We start from the raw sequence: 27,927 nt of genomic DNA, 5'->3' as shown, positions 1-27,927 counted from the left end.
TTTGGCAACACAGTTCCCACAAGCTTATCGTCAATTTTGTTTGTTCATTTTCAGTATTTTTATATTGCTTCCCTGCTATTTCCCTCCTTGGACTCTTCCCGCAAATCAACACTTTCTGCATTTATCTTTTGGAGCAAATTGACATGCTGTTTTTTGGTGGTTCTGGTAAGTCGTTTACATTCTATTCTTCCTGTAAAGGAATCTAGAGTTCAGATAAGGACTAAATAGCCTTAGGCAGGAGATGAGAGGCTAGATAGTTAGGTTTTCTTTGTCCAGAGCATTTAAATGACTTCAGTTTGGATCAGTCTGGGTGATGATAGGTCTGTCCAGATTTCCCGTAGCCAAATTGGAAGAGGTCCACTTAGCTTGTTTGAGCATAAGCACAGAGACAAGGAAGGGTAGAATTCTCTATGATTTGGAATAGGTTTGAGGCCCTTCAAACTATTCCCTAAAAAAACACTCCATGTGTGTGAATGTGTGTGAGCATGTGTGAGTGGATATAAAAGTGTATGTGTGTGTGTATGTGTGTATTTGAGCACATACATGCTCAAGTCTGGGAATGCATCAATGTGAGCCTGTGGGTTGACATTGTGCTGTGTATTGTGTGTGTACCCACAGAGACAGGTGACCTGTGTCCCTAAACCATCACTGTGACCTTTTAAATGTCATACTTTAGATTCAGGCCAAGGTGGGTATAATCTCACGACATGACATAAATTGCTTAACTTTTCAGCCTACTCATCTATTCTCTAAATGGAAATAAACACAGTGACCTCATAGGGTTGCTATAAAGAGTAAATGAAATCATGTGCATAATGCAATCACTGTTACCACCCCCATAACACATACACGTACGTACACACACACACACACACACACGCACTACGTGGGGACACTTGCTTGTTCCCTTTCCCGTCTCCTCTCTCCTCCTGCCTTCTCCCTCCCTCCTTCTTCTTACCATTTATTCTATTGAAATTGCTATCCAGGACCTTTTCCTTGACCAGCAGCTTTCAACTGTAAGCCATGAGGTCTCCCTACCTTCATTCTGACACATTCACATAGTCTTTTAAGAACATTGTAAAGCATTCTTTCTGAATACTTTCCTCTTGAATTTTTAGTTAAATGGTAGTCTCTTTCGTGCACCTATGAGTCACCCAGTGCCTTCTGATGGATCCCATAGATGTATTCTTTACCCCTTCAGCAACATCTTATATGTGAATGTGCAACCATCTCTTCGCTGTTTTACATTTGTTGATTTTAAGAATGGCCAGTCAAGAAAAGAACTGTTGATGTTTGTGTTCCAGCTGTGTCTGGGATAACTTCGGCTGTTTACAGCGTGGCCCGGAGCTTCTTGGCTGCCGCCCTGCTCCACGCGGTCTGCTTCAGTGCAGTGAAGGTAGGTGTGAGGACCATGGGCCCTCATCCTTCTCCTCGACTCATTGAATTAACTTATTTTTTTAAACAAATAAATGTTTTCTCCAAAATTACAAGAGAAATAGGATCTGTGCAAATCAGGGAGTGACTGTGTGGCTGAGCGAGGCCTCGGTAGTTAGAAGATGGGTCAGGATGCCTAGTTTGCCCTAATATGAAAGGCCCCCCCCACCTCCTGGCCTGGCCTCCCCTCTGCAGACGTCTCTCTGCCAGGATTGGTTAGTGGCATTGGGAGGGGCTGCTGCTAAACATGGTGGTCAATGGAACCCATGTGTCTGCCTTCACTTCCTGAAATACCGCTCAAAAGACAATAAAGGGATACAACTGCTTAAAGCTATATGGACAAGAGGACAGAAGAGGATATGACAGCCACAAAATGTTAGAATCTAGAAAACAGACAGACTATAGACTTACCCAGAAGGGGAAAATGCAAACCTAGCCTGGCTGCAAGGGAAGCCTAAGATGATGAGAAAGCAAGATAAACACTAACTTCAGGAAGACGCAAAGTTGCGTCAGGCAAGAAACGTATCTATTGTAGGTACCTAGCTCGGCTGTGAACCATATTTATGTAGTAATCTGAGTAATCATCATGTTATATCACTAATGGAAGAATGGGGGAGGTGAAGTGTGATGGAGGAGCTCCCAATCCTGTCTTCCATATTAGAAAGTCAGCAAATAACATCTAAATGGAAAAAAACAAATCAAGAAATAGCACAACAAGTATTTTATTTGAAAATATGGAGGTATATATGGAGAAGAAACAGCAGAACCATTGCCTTCAGGAAGCAGGAATTAGGGCAGGGGTTTGCGTAGGCCGGGACCACTACTGTTTGTTTTCAGTGTTGTAGAGCTGTGGAGTGGCCATTAAGTCTAAAAATAATAGCGTACATAATGTCCTCAGGGGCATCTTCAATCAGTAACAAATAAATTAATATTATACATATTTCTGGACTTATGGTTTAATAGTTTAAACCACAGGTACTCCTTTATAAAACAAAAATTAAATGTAAAGGAGTAAATAAAAATAATCGATGTTCCAAAGTGTTTTTAATCTAAATCACATGACATTTCTTAACTCACATTTTTAAAAGATTAACTTAAAGCTTATTAAACTGATCAGTGTCAGTGGCAGAAAGATAATTGTTTATTTCCCTTTGTGAAAGAACGAATTCAACATTTTTCTCTTTCAACATTGTACAGTAATCAATGGAGTAATTATTTATCTTGCTCCTTCTATTCCTACCATATAGGTATTTTCTTTCAGAAAAAAGGGGAAGGGCCTGGGAGGAAGGTTTCTCTATCTAATATACAAAGGTAATTTATGTGCTTGTAGTGGCCCTGTTTGTTACCACATTTATCCTATCATGTAGACCAACAATTATCTAATCAGTGTTTCTGGTATTCTTTCTTTTGACTTATGTTCCTTTATTCAATCATAGGATCCCAGGTATACTTCATTTAGGAAGAGTACTTGGATGGGTATTTTCTGAGTCCTTGTGCTTCTGAGAACATCTTTCCACTGTCTTTTGGTGAAATGGCTGCCTATACAACTCTAGGGTCACAAGTGTTTTTCTGCAGGCACCTTAGTATATTGCTCTGTTGTCTTCTAGAATTATTTGTTTGCTTGTTCATTAATTTTTAAAAGTCAGGTTTAAAACTCAGCTTTTAAAACTGTCCAGTTTGGTTAGTTTTAATAAATAAATAAATAAAGAATCCTACAATCAAGTTATGAGACCATTTTCACCAACTCAAAAAATTTTCTCGAATTCCTTGTAGTCAGTCTCTTCCCCTACCTCCAACCTCTGGCCACCATTCATCAGATATTCTGTCTTTGAAGCTTCTTTGGAATCAAATCTGTCAGGGCATGGTATATATACAATAAAATCCACTAATTTCAAGTGTACAGTTAGATGTATTTTGACAACTGTGTATAGACAAGTTACCACCATCACAATCATGATACAAACCATTCCCCCATCCAGAAATATTTTTTCGTGTTCACTTGCAGTCAATCCCCTCCCCACACAATGCTTTTATTTATCCGGAGTGAATACCTGAGTGAGCTTGCTAGATCACATGGTAAGTTTTTATTTAACTTTATAAGAAATCGCCAAACTGTTGTCCAGTTTCTGTACCATTTTTCATTTCCCTACCCTCACATAATCTTTGATTTCCAAGTGTTCCAGGTTCTTGCTAAGACTTAGTACTGTCAGTTTTTTTTAAATCCATTCTCGTGTGAACCAGTATCTAATGGTAGTTATAATTTGCATTTCTCTAATAATGAATAGTGTTGAACATCTTTTTGTATGTTTGACATTTGTATAACTTCATTGATGAAAAATTTGCTCGTCTTTTGTCCATTTAAAAATTATATGTATGTCATATTATTGAGACATAAAAGTTCTTTACATAATCTAGATACAAGTCCTTTATCAGATATATGCTGCACACATTTTTTTTTCAGGCTGTGGCTTGTCTTCTCATTTTTTTAACAGCATATTTTGAAAAGCAGAAATTTTTAGTTACAATGAAGTCCAATTTATCTAATATTTATTTTATGGTTTATATTTTTGTATATCTTACCTAGAAAACATTTACCTAACACTAAGTCATAAATATTTTTGTACTAGAAGTTTTATAGTTGTAGCTCTTATATTTAGATTTGAAATCTCTTTTGAGATGATTTTTGTGTATGATATGAAGTGAAGGTTGAGATTTACTAGTACCATTTGTTGAAAACACTAACCTTTCTCCATTGAATTACCATGGAAACTTTGGGACCAAAAATTAATCATTTCGCTGTTCTGTATGCCTTTTTTTATGTTAGTATTACACGGTTTTGATTACTGTAGCTATATAATACGCTTTGAAATCAGATGGTGTGTCTCCCAACTTTATTCTTCTTTTTCAAAATTGTTTTTGCTATTAAAGGTCATATTTCTTTAAAAGTAAGTTTTAGACTATGTTTGCCAATTCCTACCAAAATTTGCAAACATTTTCATTGGGGTTATGATGGATTTGTAGATCAATTTGGGGAGAACTGACATCTTAACAGTAACTTTTTGATCCATGGACATAGTATATTGTTTCATATACCACAATCTTTGTCTTTGTTACTTCCTCTCAGGTCAGGAATATTTGGTATCTTTCAACCTACAACTATTGCACCTTTTTGTGCATTATATGTTATTTTAAATGGCATTGTGTTTTATAATTTAAATTTTCAATTTTTAAGTAATACTAAATACAATTTATTTTGTAATATTTCAGCTTATATCTTGCAAGCTTGCTTAGCAGACATATTAATTCTGGTAGCTTTTTAGTAATTTCTTTGAGATTGTCTACTATAGATTGTCATGTCTGTCAATAAACACAGTTTTGTTTTCCTTTACAGCCTGTATGCCTTTGATTTCTTTGTCTTGCTTTATTGTGGTGGCTAGGACCTCCACAGCAATGTCGACTAAAAGTGCTGAAATCAGACATCTTTGCCTTGCTCCCAAGTTTAGGGGAAACGTCTTTCACCATTAAGTATGAAGTTAGCTATGGAAATTTTCCAGATGCCCTTTATTGGGCTGAGTCATTTCCCTTAGATTTCCAATTTGCTGAGAGTCGTCATCATAAATGATGTCAAATTTTGTCACTGTTTTTTTCTTCTGTTGAGAAGACAATATTGATTTTTTTTAAAGTGATTGATAGGAAGGATTACATAAATTGACTGTTCAGTGTAGAACCAACATTCCATTTAAAGGATGGGACCCATTTGGTTATGCCATATCGTCTTTTAAAGCTGTTGCTCAAGTTTATTTACCAATATTTTGTTGAGAAATTTGATGTCTATGAAGTTTCTAGTTCTCTAATTTTTCTTTTTTTCTTTTTTTTTTTTTTTTTGAGATAGAATCTCACTCTGTCACCCAGGCTGGAGTGCAGTGGGGTGATCTTGGCTCACTGCAAGCTCTGCCTCCTGGGTGCATGCCATTCTCCTGCCTCAGCCTTCCGAGTAGCTGGGATTACAGGCACCCCACCACCACAGCTGGCTAATTTTTTGTATTTTTTATTAGAGATGGGGTGTCACCATGTTAGCCAGGATGATTTCAATCTCCTGACCTCGTGATCCGCCTGCCTTGGTCTCCCAGAGTGCTGGGATTACAGGCATGAGCCACTGGCCCTGGCCTAATTTTTCTTTTCTTGTAATGCTTTGTCTTGTTTTGATATTATGTAATGGCTTGATAAAATGAATTGGAAAGTGTTTCCTTTTATATTCTAAAAGAGCTCATATAAAATAGCTCATGTTCTTACTGAACTTTTTTATATAGTAATATTTGGTTTTGTTGATCTCTTAGATGGAATATGTGTTCTTTTATAGTCTCATTAAGCAGTCAGTTATCTCATAAAGATATTTAAAAATCTTTAAAATTATGTTTCATTTACATTATTTAAAAAAATAATTTCTGCAATGTACATTTCTTTGTGTAGATTCATCTTTCTGCTTGCCATCATATTTCTTCTGTCTGAAGAACTTTAAGAAATCTCATGGTGCAGGTCTGCTAGTAATAAAACTTTCAGCCTTTGTCTGAAACATATCTCATTTTGCCTTCACTTTTGAAGAATATCTTCACTGTTACAGAATTCTACTTAAAAGCTTTTTTCCCCTAATACTTTCAACATGTTCTATTTTCTTTTGTCTTGTATGATTTCTGATAAAAAAAATCTGCTGTTATTCCAATATTTGTTTCTCTGTTAGTAATGTTTTTCTCTGACTGCCTTTAAGATTTTCTCTTTGTCTTTGTTTTCAGCCATTTGACAATGCTGTTACTAAGTGTATGGCGTTTATTTTTTATTTTACTTAGGATTCTCTGAACTGTTTTGATTTGTGAGTTGTTTTGGAAAATCTCTAGCCATTCTCATTTCAAATATGTCTTCTGCCTTATTCTATTTTTCTTTTCTTCTTGGGTCTTCAATTACATACATGTTAGATCGTTTAATATTGCCCCACATCATTTGTATGCTATAGTCTTTTTTCCACTCTTTTTTCCTTCTTTGCGTTTTAGTTTTAGTAATTTTACTGACCTATCTTGAAGTTCACCAATTCTTTCTCCTGCTGTGTCTAGTCCGATGATAAACTCACCAAAGAAGCAACATTTCTATTTGATGTCTGTAGATAGTTTCCATTTTTCTTTTGAAATTACCCATCTGCGCATGAATGATGTCCATCTCTGTCACTAGATTCTTTGACATATTAATCACAGTCATTTTAAAGTTGAGATTTTTGTAAATTATCTGGCTTTTTCTTGTTGTCAGGCTGTGAGCAGGACACTGTGGATTTCTACATCTGAATTGGAGGCATCACTTGTCAGTGTTTAGTTTTGAAGAGAAAAACAATAGGACTAAAATTTCTTTCTTGAATGTTTGTAGAATTCTTTCCTATAGTCTGAAATTTAAAAGAAGTTAGTGGACTATGATTAGGCGTGGTTCTCTTTCTTAAGTTTTCTGGAGCACCATGCCCATTTTCACTTTTCACATTGAAGACTCTATCTAGAGGAAAAGTTTCCCTCTTATGTTTTGATTAATGACATTGTCGATTCTGTTCACATAATATGATTTAATTTTTCACAGACTTTAACTTTTGGCTGTTTTTCGTGTCTCTCATTTCTTTTTCATCATTTTCCTCTCCTTATATTTTTCCTTTGAGTTCTGGTACAGTTCTAGAGTTTCTCATTTCAAGAATGATGAAACTAACAAATATTTATTGAGAAGTTATTGTGTACTAGGAATTATACTAGTTTATGTATATACTAGTTATAAAATATGATTTATAAAATATAAATTATCATTTAAAATAGTTTGATAATAAATTATAGTAACAAATAACATAAATGTTATATATTATTGAAACGTGTTAAAATAATATATAATTATATATAATATATAAGTATAAATAATAAATACAGATTAAAATGTATTTATTGTTACAGTAAGAACTCTTAACTTGAAATCTATCCTTTTAACTTTTTGTGTGCAATTCAGTATTGTTATCTACAGGCATAATGTTGTACAGCAGATCTCCAGAAATTTTTTTGCACTATTATATATATTTTATATAATTTACTTCACATAGCATAACTGTGAGACAAGTACTATTGTTATCCTAATTTTACAATGATAAATTTTATTTTCTGCATTGTTTGTTATTTGGTCTACTACTAAATTGCAGTTTGAAATTTGGCATTCATATTATTCGACCTTCATAATTGGTTGCTTAGCTTTAAAGTTGAGACTTGAAATCAGATATTTTCCAAACATTTTTTCTTCTTGATGTAAATATGCTTTAGAAAGCTTCTGTAAGTGGTCCCTTTAAAGAGATTATCTCATTTTCAGAATGCTTTCTGTCATGTGTTTTTTTCTCATTTCGCAGTGAGAGTGTGTCTTTGGTCACCTAGTATCGTCTTTGTTAGTTCACAGACCTGTTTTGTGTTCGGCCTGTAGAATGTTTAAATTTTTTTTCCAGCCAACATTTAATATTAGGACAGTCAGTGTAAAAATACGATTCTCCTACTTCTCTTAAACAATGTGAAGATCTGGCAACACTGGGCTAACCTTCCCATTTGGTAACAACCTGCTGACACTGAATAGTAACTCACAGCTACCACAAGCTCACGGGTCTCATCGTGTCCTATATTCTTTTAGGCCTGACCCACATGTCACTTGGCTGCCCACGTTGATGTTAGACTTCATGACTTCTGTCTTAGAGTCAAGAAAGAATTGAACTGGTTTCTGTTAGGGAATTGTAAGACTCCTTGGCTAGATCTTTTCAGAAGTACCTCATATCTGAAACACAGGAAGAGAGGAAAATGAAACAAAGCATGTTTCAGTAATACACTGCTAGTTCAGAGATGATTTTCCCAGGGAAAATGTCTTATTGATGGAGTTTTGGGTAGTTATATCAGGAAGCTCATCACAGGCAATAGATATGAATGAAATGCCTGGGAAAGTAGTTATCTCTGTTTTACTCTCCTGGCCCTAACTTCTACATCCATGACCTGATTGAATAAATCCTGCCGCCTCTGCGACAGCAGGAGTTGCTGCAGACTGCCCATCCACAGATGTGCAAGGCCAAGTGATAAAATGTCTGTTAACCCCTTGGTCTATACTCACTGCCAGCCCTTCCGCCTCTCATTTAGGTGATGTTAGCAGAGGTCTTTTCCTATTTACTTCCTCAGTACACTGCTGCCTTTCAAATGGAGAGAGGAGTTGGAGTCAGACCGTACAATCTTCTTTCATTCTAGACCCATCTGTAATACAAGGTCTGGCATAAATTCCTCAGGGTCTATGACTTGTACACAAGTAACTTGCTCTGGTTCCCAGTGTGGGTTCAGGCTTTTCTCTTCTTGAATATTTTATTGGACACTTAATGAGCTCTAGGAAGAGGGAGATCTAGTTCCTGGTGTTCTTGATACCATTTGGACTGGGACCCCACCACACTTTACCCTTCTTGGCAACCCTGAATAGCAAACAGCATCTGATGTAAATATCATTATACTTGATTGATGGAAATGGAAACATGCAAGCTCTCTGTAACTGATGCAGAAGCTGAAAAGTTCGTATTCTGTGATAGTCAACACGTATTTATTGTTCAGCAATGGCTCTGCCGGGTAGTGTAGAGATATGGGAGGAGGAAAAGACAGTCCTTTCTCCTCAGGAACTTAACATGCATTTGACACATGCTGAACACCCACAATTATCATCAGCTCAGATACTCTCAAAAGTAATGTGCATTCATAGATTGTTACACAACTTTTTCTTGCAAGATTCTTAAAGGGTTTTAGAAGCTACTGAAGAATCTGGTATTCAAAAAATAGAGTATCTTGGGTTTTTACCTAGTTACTGGACAGATACAGTTATTCCCTTACCTCCCCAAATGTGGCTCCATTTTCATATCCGACATTGCTAATTGATCACAGCATTTTTTTCTAACTGAGGTCTGTAGTACCTCGGGCTGCCCAGGAAGTATTACAGTCAGCCAGTGCCAACTGATCAGAGCCAGCCCGAGAGATAAACTCTATTCTCTATCCTGGGCTGAGACTTTTATTTCTGTTTTCTATTCAGTTTATGGCTTGTTATAGGTGTAAGTAATTGTCGAATCAGAGTAAACAGATTCCATTTTAAAAGCACGTTGTTAACTCTGTGATGGAAAGAAACACTTCAAGGACTCTGGGGTTTACTTAGGTGTTGAAACAGGCTTTTGACCAATTGAGACTGGGGTACTTTGGGAAGGTTTATTTCATCTCAGGGAGGTATTGACTTCCCTTGCTCAGCATAGAACAAAGATCACTTGCAATAAATAGTATAGTCTGTTGTAATAAAAGAAAAACCTTAATGTTCTAACCATGTTTTGAAACACCTTTTGGTAAAAATAGAGCAATTTGAATTTCTCCCTTCTCATTTGTAAGTCCTGAGTTTTCTAATGGTCTCAGACTGACTCTCTGCTTTAAGATGCAGCACCTATTAAATGCTGTGAATTGAATGAATGTGGTTAGCAAATTGTCAAGAGGGTCCTCAGGAAACAAGAAAAGCTCACCCATCTTCAATCTAACTCCCACTTACCCAAAGCTGTGATTCTACTTCTTGTTTAACGATGCTTTTGTTTATACCTTTTATGCTTACTCTTTGCATTGCTGGAATTGATTTTTTTTTTCCTTTCATCTCTAGTGTGTCGTGATGGATTGATGGATCCTTGTGAACCATTTCAGCATGTCAGCTGCCTTGCTAGAGATATAGTTTTCCATATGGGTCATGCTATATGTGTTTATTTCTTTAATTTTTATTATTATCACTTGGTAGAAGCAGATTCAGAGATCATGAGTTAATTTTGTCCTCTGGAATATTAATTAGGAAAAGATAATTTGATTCCTCTTTTAATTTCATATTCTCTTTGACTTGTCCAAGATGGTACCAAGTAACATATAAATGGACTCCCTCATTGACTTAAATAGTATTCAACAGTGATATACAGAAACAACCAGAATATTTGCTCCTTGGAGAAATAGTTCAGTAGTTAATTAACTGGGGTTTCTGTGTCTGGATAAACTATGATTTCTATTTTTTATTATCCTTTACAAAGAGATTCTTTTTTATTGATGGCAAGGGGATCCAGAGGTGGAAGCACATTATTATAATTTAATGTTTCCCACGTATCCTTAACAACTGCTTGCGGGAGAGTTTTTCCCATATTTCTTCTGGGTCCTACAGGATTGCAGCCTAACATCGTGCTACTTTACAGGCACTCAGGATTTAAAATCTAATTATAAATGTAAAACAAACTCACAGTTCTAGATATTATTTAATGCTGAAGTGGACCTGAGATGCCTCCTAGTCCAGTTCCTTCATTTGATTATTTAAAATGAGAAAATGAACAGCCAAAGAGAGATTTAAGTAATTTACTCCGCATCACACACCCCAGATCCCAGATCTATATCTTTTCAGTCTTCCTTTTGTGGCATCCTCACTACCACACTTGAAGTGTAAATATGTTTGTCTAGTTGAAAGAACAATTCACAGCATATAAGATCGTTGTAGATCAACGGTTCTTTAATCTACAAAATAATTTCCCAAGCGTCTTCTCATTTACCCCTTACTATATCTCTATGTAATCAATAAGGAAGATATTAACATTCGTATTTTCCAGTGGTGAACCTGAAACACACAATACTCATTTGCCTAAGGGTACATGACTAATTCACATTGTTTTTTCCATTGTAAAATGGATTAGTAGTACCTACTGCCTGTGGATGTTGTAACAAGCAAAGCAAATCAAATCAATAATGTCTATAAAGTGCCTGGCTAAAGGTTCCAGTTAAGTGGTGTGGGAGGCTGAATTCTAAGATGGCCCCAAGACTCCTATCCCCTGGCATACATGCCTTGTACAATTTCCTCCCCTTGAGTGTGGGCAGGACCTGTGAAGGGGATGGGATGTCAGTCCTGTGATTAGGTTACATTATCTGGCAAACTTGAGATTTTGCAGATGTAGTTATGGTCCCTAATCATGTAACTTTAACTTAAATTAAAATTTAACTTAAAAGGGTGATTGCCAGGCACAGTTGCTCACGCCTGTAATCCCAGTACTTTGGGAGGCTGAGGCGGGTGGATCATGAGGTCAGGAGTTCAAGACCAGCCTGACCAACGTGGTGAAACCCCGTTTCTACTAAAAATACAAAAATTAGCTGGGCGTGGTGTCATGCACCTGTAATCCCAGCTACTTGGGAGGCTGAGGCAGGAGAATCACTTGAACCCGGGAGGCAGAGAGGTTGCAGTGAGCCAAGATCGCACCACTACACTCCAGCCTGGGCGACAGAGCAAAACTCTGTCTCAAAAAAATGGGTCTGACCTAATCGGAAGAGCCTTTAAAAGGGACTCCAGAGGGCAGGGACAGAAAAAGCAGTAGAGACCCTCCCTTACTGGCCTGGAAGAAGTAAACAGCCAGGTTATTAACTGCTCATGGAAGTAGCAACATGGCAAAGATCTGGGGGCAGCCTCTAGGAGCTAGAACACGTCCCAGTAGACAACCATCCAGGAAACGGGGACTGCAATGCGACAGCCAGAGGGAACTGAGCTCTGCCCACCACCAATGAGTGTGGAAGAGGACCCTGAGTGTGAGATAAGATCAGAGGTCCAGCCATCACTGACATTTCAGTCTAGGAGACCCTGGGCAGAGGACACAGCCACACTCTGCTCAAGCACCCGACCTAGGAAACTGTATCATACATTTGTGTTATTTTAAACTGCTAAGTTTGTGGTAATTTGTTACATGGCAATAGAAAGCTAATACCAACGATAACTATTATTAGCATAAATAGTTGGTGGTTATGATGACTGTAACCACAGTGCTAATAATGCTAATAGTAGTAAATTTGAAAGTAAAACCTAAGTTTTAACTCACTTTTACTTATATCAGACTTCGCATTTTATTTTATGGCTAGAATTGTATCATTTCTAGCTGCAAGAGACCGGGAGTAATAAGTCTTTTGGCCGTCTGAACAAATTGCGAGGAAGTATCTACCGCTGAGGATGAAGGGGAGACCGATCTCAGCCAGCCAGCTCGTGCTTTCTGCCATGCTTCCGTTCCTCCTGGTCAGCGAAAAAGTAGAATTGACCCTCAAACCCAGTTACTGCTGGATTATTATGACCCTCAAACTTGACGGTGTCAGCTGACACTGATTTGGGGAAAAATTAGGAAGAATATTGATGGCTCAGAATAGAATTGCAATTGTTGAGTGAAGTAAAATTTGGACTTGGGGGTTTTGGTAGTAATCCCTGAGAGCATGCCAGGGTCAAATCCAGGAAATGTAGTGCCTGTTGGTGAGTGAGGGATACAGAGAGGAGAGGGTAGGTGGAAAACAGCATTCTAGGCCCAGAGTTTGAGCTGTCGTGACCCTAGTAGTGATGGAAGACAAAACTTGTTTCAGTGACACCAGCCAAAGTTTATCTTCTGTCTTCCAGAATCCAGAGGACAACATTGTCCTATTGATGTTCATCCAATCCTTGTTTTTTACTGTATGTAATCAATTCTATGTGAAAAATACAGATACGTACCACAATAACTAGTAAAGTAAAAGCCTCTGTTTCCTCATGTGTAAAATGGGCAATACTTTTACCTTCAGGGTGTTTTAAAAACTACGTGTGGTCGTGAACGTTAAGCAGCAAGTCAGGTTTTCACTGCCGAATGCATGGGGGCTGTTGCGGTGGTTCTTCTTGCTTGTGCACACTTTTCATTGCTCCTTGAAGTCCCAGACTGTGGTTTATATGTGCTTCTTTTTATGTCCTATTAGTGTGTCACATAAAAGGTATGCTATAAAAAATCTTGGATTGAATAATTACAGATACCTTGCAAAAGGGCAATGAGAAGGAAAGTAAATGTTAATGTTTTCCCTGAAGTACACATATTTCTGTGTGTGTGTGTATGTGTGTGTGTGTGCATCTCTATATATTTATCCATGTAGATATAGATGGACTTGGATACATGGGACCCGTTATTCTGTCTTGCCGGGTGACAGTCTCATTTTTCTTCAGTACCTATCTCTAAAAGTGAAATACTGTCTTGATTCATAAACATACCATGTTTTTCACCAAAGTGAAAAAACAGGATGAAATAAGAAGAATCTACTCGTAGCAGATAGTGAAGTCTGACTTGCCATATGTGTTCACATAATTGTTCATTTATTTATGGGACACATATTGACCTATAATTTAGGGTCAGTGCGAGGCAGCGGGGAGCCCCTCCCGGGGTGCTCAAGGTCCACGAGGAATATGGAGAAGAGCTGCTACAGAGGGACACTCTAGGGGTTGGGGGATGCCAGAGCCTAGAAGGTGTCCATTGCACACTCACACGTGCTGGCCACATGACACTCCGCAGGCCATGTGTGAAGTAAGAAGAGAGAGCACAGTTCAAGGACTGGGTGACACATCTTTCACTACTAAATTTTGGGAACTTTATGGGCCCAGCGCTCCTTTTACTTAAAGATGGGATTCATGTCAAAAATAGACCTAGAAATAGGACTTATACAGAGTCAAAATGGTACAATCTCGTTCTTATTTTAGGATGTATAAAATCCTCAATCTCAAAAATGCCCTTATGTTTAATGCGATAAAAAAATCAGTTTCTTTAAAAAGAAAGTATTTAAGCCTGATATGAAAGGCATAGCAAAGTGAGAATTTGGCCTGTTGATATTCACTTTATAACCAAACCCTCAGTTAGTCTGTCCCATAAATTCCAACATAAGAGGTGTCTAAAATTTCTAAGGAAAAAAATGCTGGAATTCAGACTGTGTTCACAGTGTGCTTTTGTACAAAGCTGAACTGCCCTATGCATTCTCATCAGATAATTCCCAAATGCATGTGACATCTGCCACAGAATTGTAGGACTATTAGACAGTTTTATTACTACCTCATAAAAATATTTCAAACCCTGTGGGAGTTTTACGAAACCAGCACTCATCAGTCCTTATCATTCCCAATTGTGAGACCCATGAGATGCGTCTCAGAGCAATTAGAGATGTTAATTTTGAAGCAAACTGTCACATGATAAATGCTTCATTATCTGTAGGCAATAGACCATTTAAAACTTTATCTCTTTCCAAAATCTTTATATCTTTAGATATACATTTGTAAATTTTCAATCTTTATACAATTGATCCCTTCTTCCTCTGAGCCATTGCTCTACGTGTGTTTCAACAAGCACTGAAATAGGCAGGTAGCTCAATAGATTTCCAAACACTGTTGTGTGGATGGATGCATAAATGGATCAAACAGCCTATAATGCTGGGAACTTGTAAGTTACAGTGATTATTAAAACATCCTAACCTTTTTTTTTTAATGAAAAGTGGTGGGATGTCTACATATTTTTTACAGTTAGCTATATACACATTTAAGGTGGTAGGGTACATGGAGCACTGAATTCAGAGCTGTGGAGGCTGGTACTGGTCTTACCACCTTGGGCAAGTCTCTTTCTTCCTGTCTCCTTGCTTGATCAATAACTTGAAGTGAGACCATCTCAGTTATGAGGTTCCTTCCAACTCTAAAGTAATCTTTCTTGAAGATGGTGGGTTTCGAAAAATGGCACTCTGCACATGAAGGGATAACCCGTGATGTTGATAATCAAGTAATCTCTCTTGTCCTTGTTTCCTTGAGAAATCAACCTCCAATCTGAGGGGTGTGTGTGTGTGTGTGTGTGTGTGTGTGTGTGTGTGTGTGTGTATTTATGTATGTATACATCTGCATCAGTTGAAAAAGTGAACAGTTAACTTGGAGAATGAGAGTGTTTCCAGGAGAGACCCTCAGAAGATCCAGGTGGTTTGCTTTGTTACCATGTGTCAAAACTCAGGGAAGGTCAGGTTTTTTTCTGAGAAAAAGTTGTGTGGAAGTTTGAGGTTGGGCAAGAACACATGAAAATTGGCACCTGGAATATGGACTCCTTAACACCTTTTATCTTACCCTTTTCTTGGAAGAATAAGTGTGCCCCGCTGGCATCACTTTGCTTTTTATTGTTGAAGGACATACACATCTTTCTTCCTGCCACTGTGGCCACATTGCCATTTACTCCTGTTCATCAATTTACCCCGAAGCTATTGGTTATCCTTAAAAGAAATTATATGTAATGGAAGAATGAATACAGACTCCTACTAATACAGGACAGAAACCAGAAAGAGTGTAACAGCTGTCCTTGGTGTTTTTGTTGGAAATGTTTGATTAAATATTGAAGTAGAGAGAAAATGAGAGGAGATTTAGGCAAGGAGTATTGAGGGAATAAAAGTAGGCAAACTCAATTATCAAAATATATTTAGAACCTGGACTTAATTTATTGTCAGCAAAGAACATCCATCATGGGTACCCTTTCTTTTCCAATTAATAGAAACCTAACACTGACATTCAACTTTTCTGGGGTTAAGACTGTTTTAAATCTCATTAAGAAAGTGTTGTCATCCCCTTTTTACAGAATAGGAAGCTAAACCACCCAGAAGTTAAGTGCCTTCCACAGAACAATTCATTTCAACGATGAGTGAGCCTGGAACCAACTTCTGCCAGCACTTGTTCCCTTGACCTTTTCTCTGATCCGTGTCATGAGAATTATTTATAGGGTCTTAGTTACTCATTCCTCATAGGAATTTCTTCCAGGGTATGCATACGTATGGGCTACATGTGAGAGAAAAGGTTGCACCTTCACAAAATCATGAATTAAATACACAGCGCTGGTTAGTGCAGATGAATCAATGACAAGAAACAGAAGTTAGCAGGTTCTTCTCCTTTGGAACACGTTTTGTGTTTATTGTGTAATGGTCAAGTATGAAATGAAATAAGAGAAGCCCTAGGTGGATGGACAGAGCAGGGTGGAGTCGATGTGAGGATGGAAGAGCCAGCCCTATCCGCCCTGCTTGGCCCTTCCAGAAGCCCCTGCAGTGGAAGGACCATGTTCTGCATTTCTTGTGTGCAGGGATCCACTTAAATGCCATTCCCTTGACTCATGTGAGCCTCTGCTTCCTGCTCTGCAGCCCCTCGTGTGCTCTGTGAGCAGCTCATTGTCCCCTCATCTGTCATACTTGACTGCAGTTACCCACGTGTCTTTTCTTTCCAAGACTCTCTCTGTCCTGTTCACAGTTATGCTTCTGGGTACTCGGCACATGGTAGGAATGAATGAATGTTTGATGCGTGGACTCTTTTGAAAGCATAAAACTCAAGTTTCAGAGTAACTTTCCTGTTGCTGGGGGTACTGTTTGAAGGAATAATGAGAAGCACATTGTCAAGAGATTGCCTTTTCTCTGATAATCACATCACTTCCACAGCATTTCACTGCCTGATCGACATTTGATATAAGCTACTCAATTCCTTCATCTTCTTTTCTGCTGAAAATTCTTGTCCACGTGAGTCATTATGAAAGCCTAAACCTTGTAGTCATCCTCACAAGGATATGTCAGTGTGCTAACGTTTGTGCCAGGTACCGGGGAAAGAAACATGCAAGGCTGCCCTTTGTTGGGGGGTCCAGTGTCTAATGGGAAGGCAGACACGTAAACAGTGGGACTGAGTGAGAGGTGCCTAAGGTGTCGGGGGGACAGGCCCACATATGAGATGCTGCTTCAGGGATGGTGATGCCAGTAGCATCTTGAAGGGGATTGTGCCATCAGGTTGCACCAGAATGTCTTTTCTAACATGGATAAAGTTGCCAGCTGCCTTTGAGTTTGAGCTAACAAGTCTTATTGCAGGTCGTCTTCATACCAAACATAATAAAAGAACATAGTAAAAGTGTTTGCACTATTAGTTCAGTGAAACATGCTGAAGATCTACTCTGTCCTTGTGACTTAGCAGATGTGTATGCACAACTCCTGTGGGCAGGTGCTCTCTGATGAGGGGCAGAGTCCAGCTATGCCCCTGAAAAACAAAGGAGATATCTTAAATGCTACCCTAGGGATGCTTAAAGATGATTTTGATGCACAGAGGAGGAGGATTCCGTTCTGCCTGGGAAGTCAGAGGAGGCAGCACTGAGCAGGTGGAACTTCTTATGCTGGGCACTGAAGCATGGGTAGGAGTTCACCAGGTAGAGGGGAATGGAATGGATGGAATGGAATGGAATGGAATGGAACAGAACGGAACGGAGTCAGGGCAGAAGAGCCCTCTGTGCAGATGGAACCGTGTGGGCAAAGGCAGGAGGGCAGGGAACAATTTATCTCTCAGGTTTGCTGCTGTGTATATCCTAAATGTGAGGAAGGATGCTGAAAGGTGGGCTTATGCAGCTGCCTGTGGAGTAGATTTCATTTGGTAGGTAATGAGGAATCATTGAAAGGTACTGAGTAAAGGGCACAGACATGATCCGATTAGGGTTTTGGGGAGGAGAACCACTCTGTCACTATACAAAGGACAGCGTGGGATTTGTGGGGTGGGGTTGAGTGTGGACACTGAAGGGTGAGTCCCCATTAGGAAGCATTAACGGTAGTCCTGGAACAAGACAGTGGAGGCCTTAACCAGACAGGATGCAATGGAAAGAAGAGGCAGATTAGAGTGGCATTGAAAAGGTATATTGATGGCACACAAGGATCAGGAGACTGTGAAGACGGTGGGAATGAAACAGCTCTCAGGTGTCCTTCATCAAGTGGGGGTGCCTTGACCCCTCCCATGTCAAAAACTTAAAACAAATCACCTGCGTTACAGAAACGCACCCTCACAACAACCATTGAGTAGGTATTGTTTTTCTTGTTAAAGAAGAGGAACTCAGTGGTCAGAGATGTCTAGTAATTTAGCCAAGGTCACACAGCTCATGGTAGGACCTCCACTCATGGGAGGTACCCAGCTTGACAGAGACTACTGAGTCATTCACTGATGACCAGGAGTGAAATGTGGAGCTCAGACCTTCAAAAAGCTGGGATGGCACTGAAAGAAAAATGAGGGATAGTGTATGCCATAGACTGAATGTGTCCCTCAAAATTCGTGTTGAAACTTAATCCCCAATGTAATGGTATTGGAGGTGAGGGCTTTGTGAGGTAATTACAGGTATTGAGGGATTCTTCATGATCTGATTGATGATTCATGATTCTGAATCATGAATCAATCAAATCATGATTCTTCAGAATCAGAAGAATATTGATCTGATTCTTCATGAATCAGATTAGTGTCCTTGTAAAAGAGGCCCTAGAGTGCTCTCTTGTATCTTGTACCATGTGAGAATACAACAAAAAGGCATCATTTAGGAATCAGGAAGCAGGGCCTCCTTAGACAGCAAACCTCCTTCCTGCACCTTGGGCTTTCAGCCCCCAGAACTGTGAGAAGTACATTTCTGTGGTTTATAAGCCACCTAGTCTATGATATTTTGTTATATCAGCCCAATCAGACTAAGAGAGTACAGTAGCTTTCAAGGCCAACTGGATCAAGGGGAAGAAGGACTTTTTTTATTTGTTAAAGATGTCAGCAACTGGCTGGGTGTGGTGGCTCACACCTGTAATCCCAACACTTTGCGAGGCAGAGGCAGGCAGAACACCTGAGGTCAGGAGTTCGAGACCAGCCCGACCAACATGGTGAAACCCCGTCTTTACTATAATAAAAAATTAGCTGGGTGTGGTGGTGTGCGCCTGTAATCCCAGCTACTAGGGAAGCTGAGGTGCTTGAACCCGGCAGGTAGAGGTTGCAGTCAGCCGAGATTGCATGACTGCACTCTAGCCTGGGTGATAGAGAGTGACCTCGTCTCAAAAAAAAAAAAAAAAAAAGATGTCAACAACTTAAGCATTTTTATAGGTAGGGCAGAGGGGACCAATGAAAAGAGAGTAGGACATCCTAGTGTGAGAGGAGGGTTGGGCTCAGGAAGGAGGAAGTACACCTCTCCCTTGGACACTGGAAGGGAAGGCGTTGCTGATGAAACTCCAAAGAAAGAAGAGGTCCATGCAGAATGCCTCATCACTGGGTTTGAGCTTTTCAGCAACATTGGTGGGAAATAATGAATGCAGACATGGTACCTTAGGGCGCTGGAAAAGGCACTGCACCCGACCCTCTGGGAAGCTGATCTGAAAGGCATGCAGGGCGTCCCGGTGTGGGGAGCTGTGTGGGGAGTGCATCTGGAGGCAGTGAGTCTTACTTCCTGACTTTGTAGCCATGCAGCTCAGCACCCTCAGCGAGAGTCAGCTCCCTGCAATTTGCTTTCCAGGTACTGCTTTAGGGTGTTTAGACTTCCACAATGGGGAAGATAAAATAAATACATTTTAATTTCTAGGAAAATGAAGCATGCAAAAATAAAATCACTTGCTCTATCCACTGTATCATTTGCTTTTCCAGCCTATTTTAGCAGTTACAGAGGATAACTGCTAAGCACACTTGACTCATTCATTTGTAGATTTCATTGTAAGCACAATTAACCCATCCTTAAAAAAAATCTTGAGAGAAAAGTATTTAAGTTCTTGACTAAATTCAGCTTTCGGAAGGCATCAGTGATTCCACTGATGGTGACTGAGAAGGTTAAATATGTAGATGTTTTCTTCTTGGTGTGTGAGAGACATGTTTGTGTTGGTGGGAGCAGCAGGTGTGTGTGGAAGGAGAGCCGGAGTCCCAGGCCACCACACTGCTTGGGGTGGTAACATGTATTTCCCATGTTCTGCTCTGCCAGGCTGAGTACAATGTGTTGATAACTGACATCTATGCTTCTATCAAATCAAACCTGAAGTGCCTGTCTCTTTTCATTTCAAATAACTTTGCTCTTTCCTCAGGTGACTATCTTTAATCTTTGTTAGAAATGCTTGTTCCCTGGTGCCACAAAGAAATAGCACTCAAACGTAAATTTAATTATCTCAGCAAGGCCATTTTTGCTTTCTGCAGAAAGGGTGCCCCACACAGATGGAACAATGGCAAGAGCACACTTGAACAAAGGAAAAGCAGACATATTTATCCCTTACGCATTTGGGTCGTCCTTACTGCTGTGTCCAGCATCCATTGGCTGGAGTTGAACCTCACAGTCTTAAACTGATACCCTATTTGCTAATAGCTTAACACTTTCCTAAATAGGTAAGTGCAAGGGAGAACAAAGAAGAAGAGGAAGTTGCTCACGAAAGGTTTAAGGAAGCAATAACATTTCCAAACAGGGAAGCGGCATAAGCTATGAGCTAAGACTTGCCTGGGCCTGTCCAGACATGCCTGAGTAAGCCAAAGCAACTAACTGGGCTAAAGTATAAAAACTGATAGTTGATAGGAGGCTTTAGAGTAAGAAGCTATTATTCCTAGTGTGTATTATTTTATTTTTAAACCAAGATGAGCTTTGAAGAGGAACTTTTCTACTTTCTACAATCTTTATCAAGTTTTCAGTTCGTTAGTCTATTTAATCTCTTATGTCATTTTTACACTTCTTATGCCATTTAGACCATCAATTCATAAACACTGAGAAATGCAATTATTATAATTGTTATTAATTATATTGAATTCGGAGGAGTGACATATGTTTAATATTACATTCTATAAAAAATTATAAGCTTAATTTCAGGAAAGATTCAGTTTTATTCATATAAGTATGTACTATTAGTCAAAAAGTCCCTTATCAAACTCAATGTTTATAAACCAATAGGTGAGTTTTTTTGTGTGCCCACCAGATGCTTATATGCCCACGGGCAGGAATGGTCACAGGAATAACTCGTCCATCCAGCTGGAACTTGGGGATGTTTCTAAATGTTTGATAGAGATCCTGCTATCCATGCAGCCGTGGAGGGACTTGGCTAACTGACATATTTTCTTTAGGAACCGTGGAGCACGCAGCACATCCCGGCCCTGTTTTCAGCCTTCTGTGGCCTCTTGGTCGCCCTTTCCTACCATCTGAGCCGGCAGAGCAGTGACCCATCTGTACTCATGTGAGTGGTCTATGCCTGCGCTCTCTCATCACTGAGCTGGGGGCATGGTTCTTGCAGCTTTGCGCTGTGACTGAGGTGGGGAGACAGCAATTCACTACCCATTGTGATTTGATTCTCATTATTAAACTAGCTGGTCACTCACTAGAGGAGGGGAGGAGAAATACAGGACTAGCCAGAAACTAATAACAATTAAAAGTGAACATCTAGCAAACATTTTAGCTTTGCTCTTTTGATTTTGGAGTAAAATGCACAGTGGCAGGAACAGAAGGCCGATAACACCCAAGCCCTGTTGTGACTCCCTTGGGTGAGTTGGATGAGAAGCTACCACCTCAACAATACCCTCTCTAGATCCATGAAGCTGCATCCCTGCCTTTAGTCTAGGCAGTTACCCTGGGGAGACTAAACCAGCACCTCTGAAAGGAAAGATTTTGTTTGATATTATTGTGTTGTTGTTGTTGTTGTTGTTCTCAATCTGGCTAACGCCTTCGGGATTTAAAGTGAGATTTGCACCAAAGTGTTAACATGTATTTAATGTAATCCTTAGTAATGTGAAAGTGTACATTACAATCTTCCCTTTAATCATTATCTTTAAGTCTTTGGTAACGTGTACTCTGGCACTGGACATCTTTCATGTGATGCCACAGTGGGTTTCAGATATTGACAGTAGCATCTTATGTAACTTGTTTAAATTTATGAAAGATTTTAACTGAAGATAACCATAACTCTTTGAGGACAATAGACACCATAATTTTAGGCTATTAGGTTCAACAGTATGAAAGGCATGAAAAATGGGGGAAAGAAAAGTTAAACATGGTTCACACAATTTTTAGTGTCAATTGTATTAGTGCAATGTTCACTTTCTGCTGCTAATTGTGAAGATGAAGGCCTAGTGGGCTGGCAGAGATGGAGGACCTTCCCCGTGTCCCACTGCTGACAGCAGAGGGCAATAATACTGCTAAGATACTTGACTGCTCTCATTAGGATGAAATTTACAAATCAAAACACTATCTTTATGATCACTTGAACATGTCCCTCTTTTTATTATAAATTTTTAAATGAAGAGAGCACTTGTTTTTGTCATGTGTGGGTGTGAGATCTAAGGTGAAGTTATTTACCAAAAACACTGTCCCAGGAACATCTTTGATAAAGTAAAACCCATGTGTGTTTCCACTTTCAGGTCCTTCATCCAATGCAGACTGTTGCCTAAATTTTTACATCAAAATCTGGAAGAGTCAGCTGCTGACCCTCTCCCCAAGAAGATGAAAGATTCAGTGGTGAGACATTTGCATTGTGTAATGTAGTATAGGAGGGCCTCACCTTTCAGCAGAGATCAATGGAGCTCTAGGCAGGTGGACAGGAGAAGGACTAGGACAGAAAGAGACACCTCGCTTGGTAACTGGCACACTGGGCTGTTGAGCTGCCTGCCAGGTGCAGCCCAGTTTGAAATGCTTGTTCTCCAGTGCCGTAAAGAAATAACACTTGAACATAAATTTAATCTACTCAGCAAGGCCATTTTTATAGTTTCTGCAGAAAGGGTACACTCGCCAGCAGTTTTGCCACGAGAGTACACCAAACAAAGGAGACAGGATCATTTATAACCCGATGTGTCCACCCTACTGCTGTGTCCGGTTTCCATTGGCTGGAACGGGACCGCATATTCTGTATTTGTCCCGACTGGCTAGCAACTTAGAACTTTTTAAAAGAGGCAAAGGCAGAGGAGAACAAAGGAAGGAGGTAGTAACTTGTGGAATGCTGAGAAAGGTAAAAACACCTCCAAATAAGGAAGAGGAACAGGCTATAACGTAATGCTTGCTTGGACCAGTATAAGCCTCCAGGGCAAATATTTAGGCTAAACTGTGGGAGCTAAGAACATAAAGTACATTGATTTCTTTATCACGGCTAGCAGATATTTAAGAATGTTAGCACAGGTCTTTGAATACATTTTGCTTCTAAGAGAAGTTACTATTTATTCCTAATTAAATGGGGAAGAAAGTCTTTGAAGAGGAACCTTTTTTTTTTTACAAGCCCTTTAGAGCATCTTGATGGCAGCTGTTGTGCACACATGGTGCGGGCGCTTAGGTGGCCCTCAGGTGGCTGCAGTTTGTCAGGATAGTCACATGAATCACATTCAGTCAGTTTTGCGTATTGCTAGCACCAAATAGCAGGTGGGCTCTGCACAAATGAAAGCTTGTCGATAAACGTTTAGCCAACCTGCCCTCCTGATGTGGTCCACACACAGCTGTTGTCCACATCTCCCCTAAGCACCATGCTTAGTTCAAAGCACTCTTTCAAAGTTGATGTCTGCACAGCCATTGCTTGGGGCCCTTGAGCTTTAGACTTATGGCTGGGTCACAGAGAAGGGGGTAACCACACTGGGTTGAGCACAGGAGAAGAAAAGGAAGAAGGAGAGGAAGGAAGGAACAAGAGAATCCTACAGCTATAAAATAATGATGCCATTTCCTTGTTCACCAGGAAAAGGGCTCTGGACAGCTTCAAAAATTCTTTTAGCAGATATAGTTTCTTTGGTATCAACTTACAAACATTCATACTTTGAAAAGCAATGCTCATTAATTGTGTAAGCTCTCGTACATCTGAGTATTGAGCTTGGAACCATCTAATGTCCTTGACTCACACTTTTCCTGGTTTTCTTAGGAATGACAGATAAAAGGAAAAGGGAATAGTCTGTTGATCCAGCCAGGACTGTGTCTCATTTGTCTTGATATCCACAGAGCCAGTGCCTGTTGTTACAGTGGGTGCTCAGTAGAGTTCATGGAATTTAGTTGAATTTAATTGCAGCCTGCCATTTCAAGACAATGTATGGGACTCACAGCCAACAGGATAGCCTTTAAAAAAATTCATACTCAGCTTTTGTGCCTTTGAGTGTGGTCACAATTCAAGCTAATGTATTAAGGCTTTTTTTTTTTTTCCACCACAAGGGAATAAAAGGACAAATCACTTAATATGAGTAAGGGCATAGTTCATGAATTTTAGGAGCAGAGATACATTTAAAAGCAGGTTAAAAGTCAAAGCAGCTGGGCCTGATGAGATAGCAGCTTAAAAAAAAGAGAAGTGTTTGACATAATCCTAGCATCCACAACCTGACCTCTAATATTTATACCAGGGGACTTACAGGGTGAAGGTCAAGCTGACATTCCTACAGCATTTTCTGTAAAAGCCATAGGGTGGTCCAGAGTCTACCCAAAACTCTCCCCGTGGATATCTGAGAAAAACTATGCCCTTCAGTCTTCCTTGATTTCATGACTAATGAAGGTGCATTTCTACTTTCTGATTTATTGCAGTTAAAAATAATGTAGGAATTACAAAGAAATTTGACCAGAAATTTGCCCAGCAGAGGTTGATAGTATTTCATTGGTATAATTAGATGTGATGGGCTAGGTGTTGCCTACCTTGGTTTTCATCCCCTTTGAAATGCTTTGTACAGTGTAGAACAATAACTTGTTAGGTGATTTAATAAGATGTTTGTGTTCATTTCTCTGAAAAGTCTCTGGCCTAATTATAATATTTTAATGGGAATATCACATTCAGCTTTTAGAGTTTGATATATAATGCCTTCTGTGACACCGTACAAGCGTAAAATCCCCCTCCTCATTGTCTCTGATTTTCTTTCTCTGTATCTCTCTCCACCTTTTATTTTCTCTGTCTCGCTCTCTTTTCTTAAATTTTAGTTTGTATGAGAACCCCTCAAGGAGCCTCATTAGATTTCAGTTTTGTAGCCCTCCCCCAACATTCTGATTCATCTGGCCTGTGAAAGGGTCTGAGGATCTTCATTTTAACAGGAATATTCACCCAGGTGATTCTGTTTAGGCGATCCACAGGTTGTACTTCAAGAAACATTGATCTAGAAACAGAGATATACCAATGGGCCTATACATTTGCATATGAGCAAGATAAGTTATGCACACAAAGTTTATCACCAAAATTCATTACTTAATAAAGATATAACTTTCTACTAGTGGTTTGCCTGGTTAGTCTTTCTCTATATGTCTTATTAGCACAGACTCTAAGCTTTTAACTTTCACATCTTCGTCATTGTCAACACCCTTTTTACTATGTTTAGATTTGTCCCTTTCACTGTATCAATTTTCTTCAGTTCCTAGAAGCAAAAAAAAAGCCTATTTAATTCTTATGTGTAAAATTCAAACAGTTTTTTCCCAAATCATTGGTTATAATATCTAGATTTTTCTGGTCCCATGCTGCTAGATGTGGAATGTTGGACCAGGGGTTCTTAAGCTTCCTTTGAGAGTTGGAGTGTGAAGTGCTATATAAAATGGCACAGTGAGTTTAAAATGTTCAGTATATGAAGAGCTAATATATTTCTTAGTTAAACCTGCATGGATTTACCATAAGTTTATTTACCATAAATCCAAAAATTTATATATAAATGTTTCATTTTTTCTCTTTGCAGCCTTACACTAGCCAGAACTTCTAAAACAATATTCAATAATATTAATAGTTTGCTCTCTACTTTATATATATAAAACATAAATTATATATTACATATAATATATAATTTATAATATATAAAATATATATTAAATATATATTTATATATAATTTTATATATAAGATAAATTAAATATAAATATATATTTATATCTATATCTTTATAAAGATATTTTATATAAGATAAATATAAAGATATTTATATCTAAGATAAAGATACAAAATATATAATTATAAATAAATATATATTTAATTTATATCTTAGATATATAAAATGAAAAGCAAAATAGTAAAGAGCAAAGAGAAAGAGAAAAAAATGCTGATTTATATGTGTATATAAAACTTTTCTGTGCATACTATATAATCAACTATGATTAATAAGAGGATTCATAAATACAACCAAAATTTAGAAAAGCAAGAACTTTCTAACATACCAGAAATAAGCTATGAAAATGTGATCCAACTCACAGTTCCAACAAAATATCTGAATTGATAATGGAAATGATTTTAACAAGTAGTGTCACAAATAAAGTAAACTACAGCAGTTCATTAAAGTGTAAATGATGTTCTGAATAAGTGGAGATAGACATAACCCGATTTTGGATAGGAAGGCTGAGATTTATAAAATGCCAGTTCTTTCTAATGAATTTGTAGGTTTCATATAATTCAAAACAGTTCCAAAGACATTATATTCTCAACATTGAGAAATGATTCTAAAGTTCCTTTAGAAAAATAGCAGTTCATAGTTTTTAAAAACTTGAGAAAGAAGTGTAAGAAAAAGGAACTTAGCACGTTTAGATTTAAGAGTGAAGACTGGGCTGGGCACAGTGGCTCACGCCTGTAATGCCAGCACTTTTGGAGGCCCAGGCAGGTGGATCACCTGAGGTCAGGAGTTTGAAACCAGCTTGGCTAACATGGTGAAACTGCATCTCCACTAAAAATACAAAATTAGCCAGCTGTGGTGGCACATGCCTATAGTCTCAGCTACTTGGGAGGCTGAGGCAGGAGAATCACTTGAACCTGAGAGGTGGAGGTTGCAATGAGCCGACCTCCCACATGGGAGATTAGATACCTCTGAAGAGAGAATTAGTGAACTGAAAGATAAAGAGAAAAGAAAGTACCCAGAACGTAACACTAATTGACAAAAGAAAAAAAATCAAGAAATATGAAAGAGAAATGATTTGAAGGATAGAGTGAGAAAATCTAAAATATATCCAATCAGAATTCCTAGAAGAGAGACTGAAGCATAATCAATATTTGATGAGATAATATCTGAACGTTTACCAGAATTGATGAAAGACACTTATCATGAGATTCAGGAATTTCCGTGAATCACAAGTAGGGTAAATTAAAGAAGAAAGAATCCACACCAGACAAGCCATAGTGAAAATGCAGCATGCCAAACACACAGACCAACTTAAAGCAGGTAAACAGAATGAACAGATTACATGCAAATGAATGACAGGCTGCAAGCTGCTTTATCAAGAGCCCTCATGGAAGCCAGAAGACAGTTGTTGGATATACTTAATGATGTGTAAAGAAAGTAACTGCCAAGCTAGAACTTTATTCCTAGTGAAAATATTTTTTAAGGATAAAGGCAAAATAAATTTTAGAAAAATAAAAGCTCAGAGGCCCTCATTACATGTAATTCTGCAGGTATTTTTCAGTAGAAAGTGATCTTGTGTTAAAAGTCATTTGAGGAGAAAAGAAAAAAAATAAAAAAAGAAAGTGATCTTGGATGGAAGATCTGATTTGCAAGGGAATAAAAAGAAAAGAAAGTGGCAGGTACACTGGCAAATCTGAATAAATATTAACTGCATAAAACCATGATAAGGCTATATAGTTGGCTTAAAAAATGTAAGGTAGAATGAAAATACACGACTATAATAACACACAAGTTTGGACGAGAGGAGAAATGAACTTCAAGTAGTCAGAGGTCTTAGTAATGTCCAAGAGAAGAATAAAGATACAGACTGAATGTCCCTAATCCAAAAATCCAACACCTGAAATGCTTCGAAATCCAAAACATTTTGAGCACCAATGTGACATTCAAAGGAAGGTAGTGTTTTGCATTTCGGATTTTCAGATGCGGGCTGCTCAGCCCGTTCTGTTAACTTTGGTCTGTGATAAATTAGGTATGCATGCTGGAATGTTTTGTGCAACTACTAAAGGAAGA

The 27,927-nt window shown here is 38.7% G+C and overlaps 1 protein-coding gene across 2 annotated transcripts in view; it reads left to right on the top strand.

The window, feature by feature from the left end:
* PCNX2 (pecanex 2) overlaps window positions 1–27,927 on the top strand; it is a 309,611-nt gene that overhangs the window by 97,771 nt on the left and 183,913 nt on the right. For both annotated transcript variants that reach the window (XM_050769598.1, XM_050769591.1), the window contains exons 14-17: window positions 55–165; window positions 1,305–1,396; window positions 21,178–21,287; window positions 22,465–22,561. In XM_050769598.1, the coding sequence (XP_050625555.1) occupies window positions 55–165; window positions 1,305–1,396; window positions 21,178–21,287; window positions 22,465–22,561 (410 nt within the window). The remainder of the gene's footprint in view (window positions 1–54; window positions 166–1,304; window positions 1,397–21,177; window positions 21,288–22,464; window positions 22,562–27,927) is intronic.

Source organism: Macaca thibetana, chromosome 1, assembly GCF_024542745.1.
Source record: "Macaca thibetana thibetana isolate TM-01 chromosome 1, ASM2454274v1, whole genome shotgun sequence".
Taxonomy (NCBI): Eukaryota; Metazoa; Chordata; class Mammalia; order Primates; family Cercopithecidae; genus Macaca; species Macaca thibetana.
The sequence above is the reverse complement of the archived record's forward strand: the minus strand, read 5'-3'. Positions and strand labels throughout refer to the sequence as shown.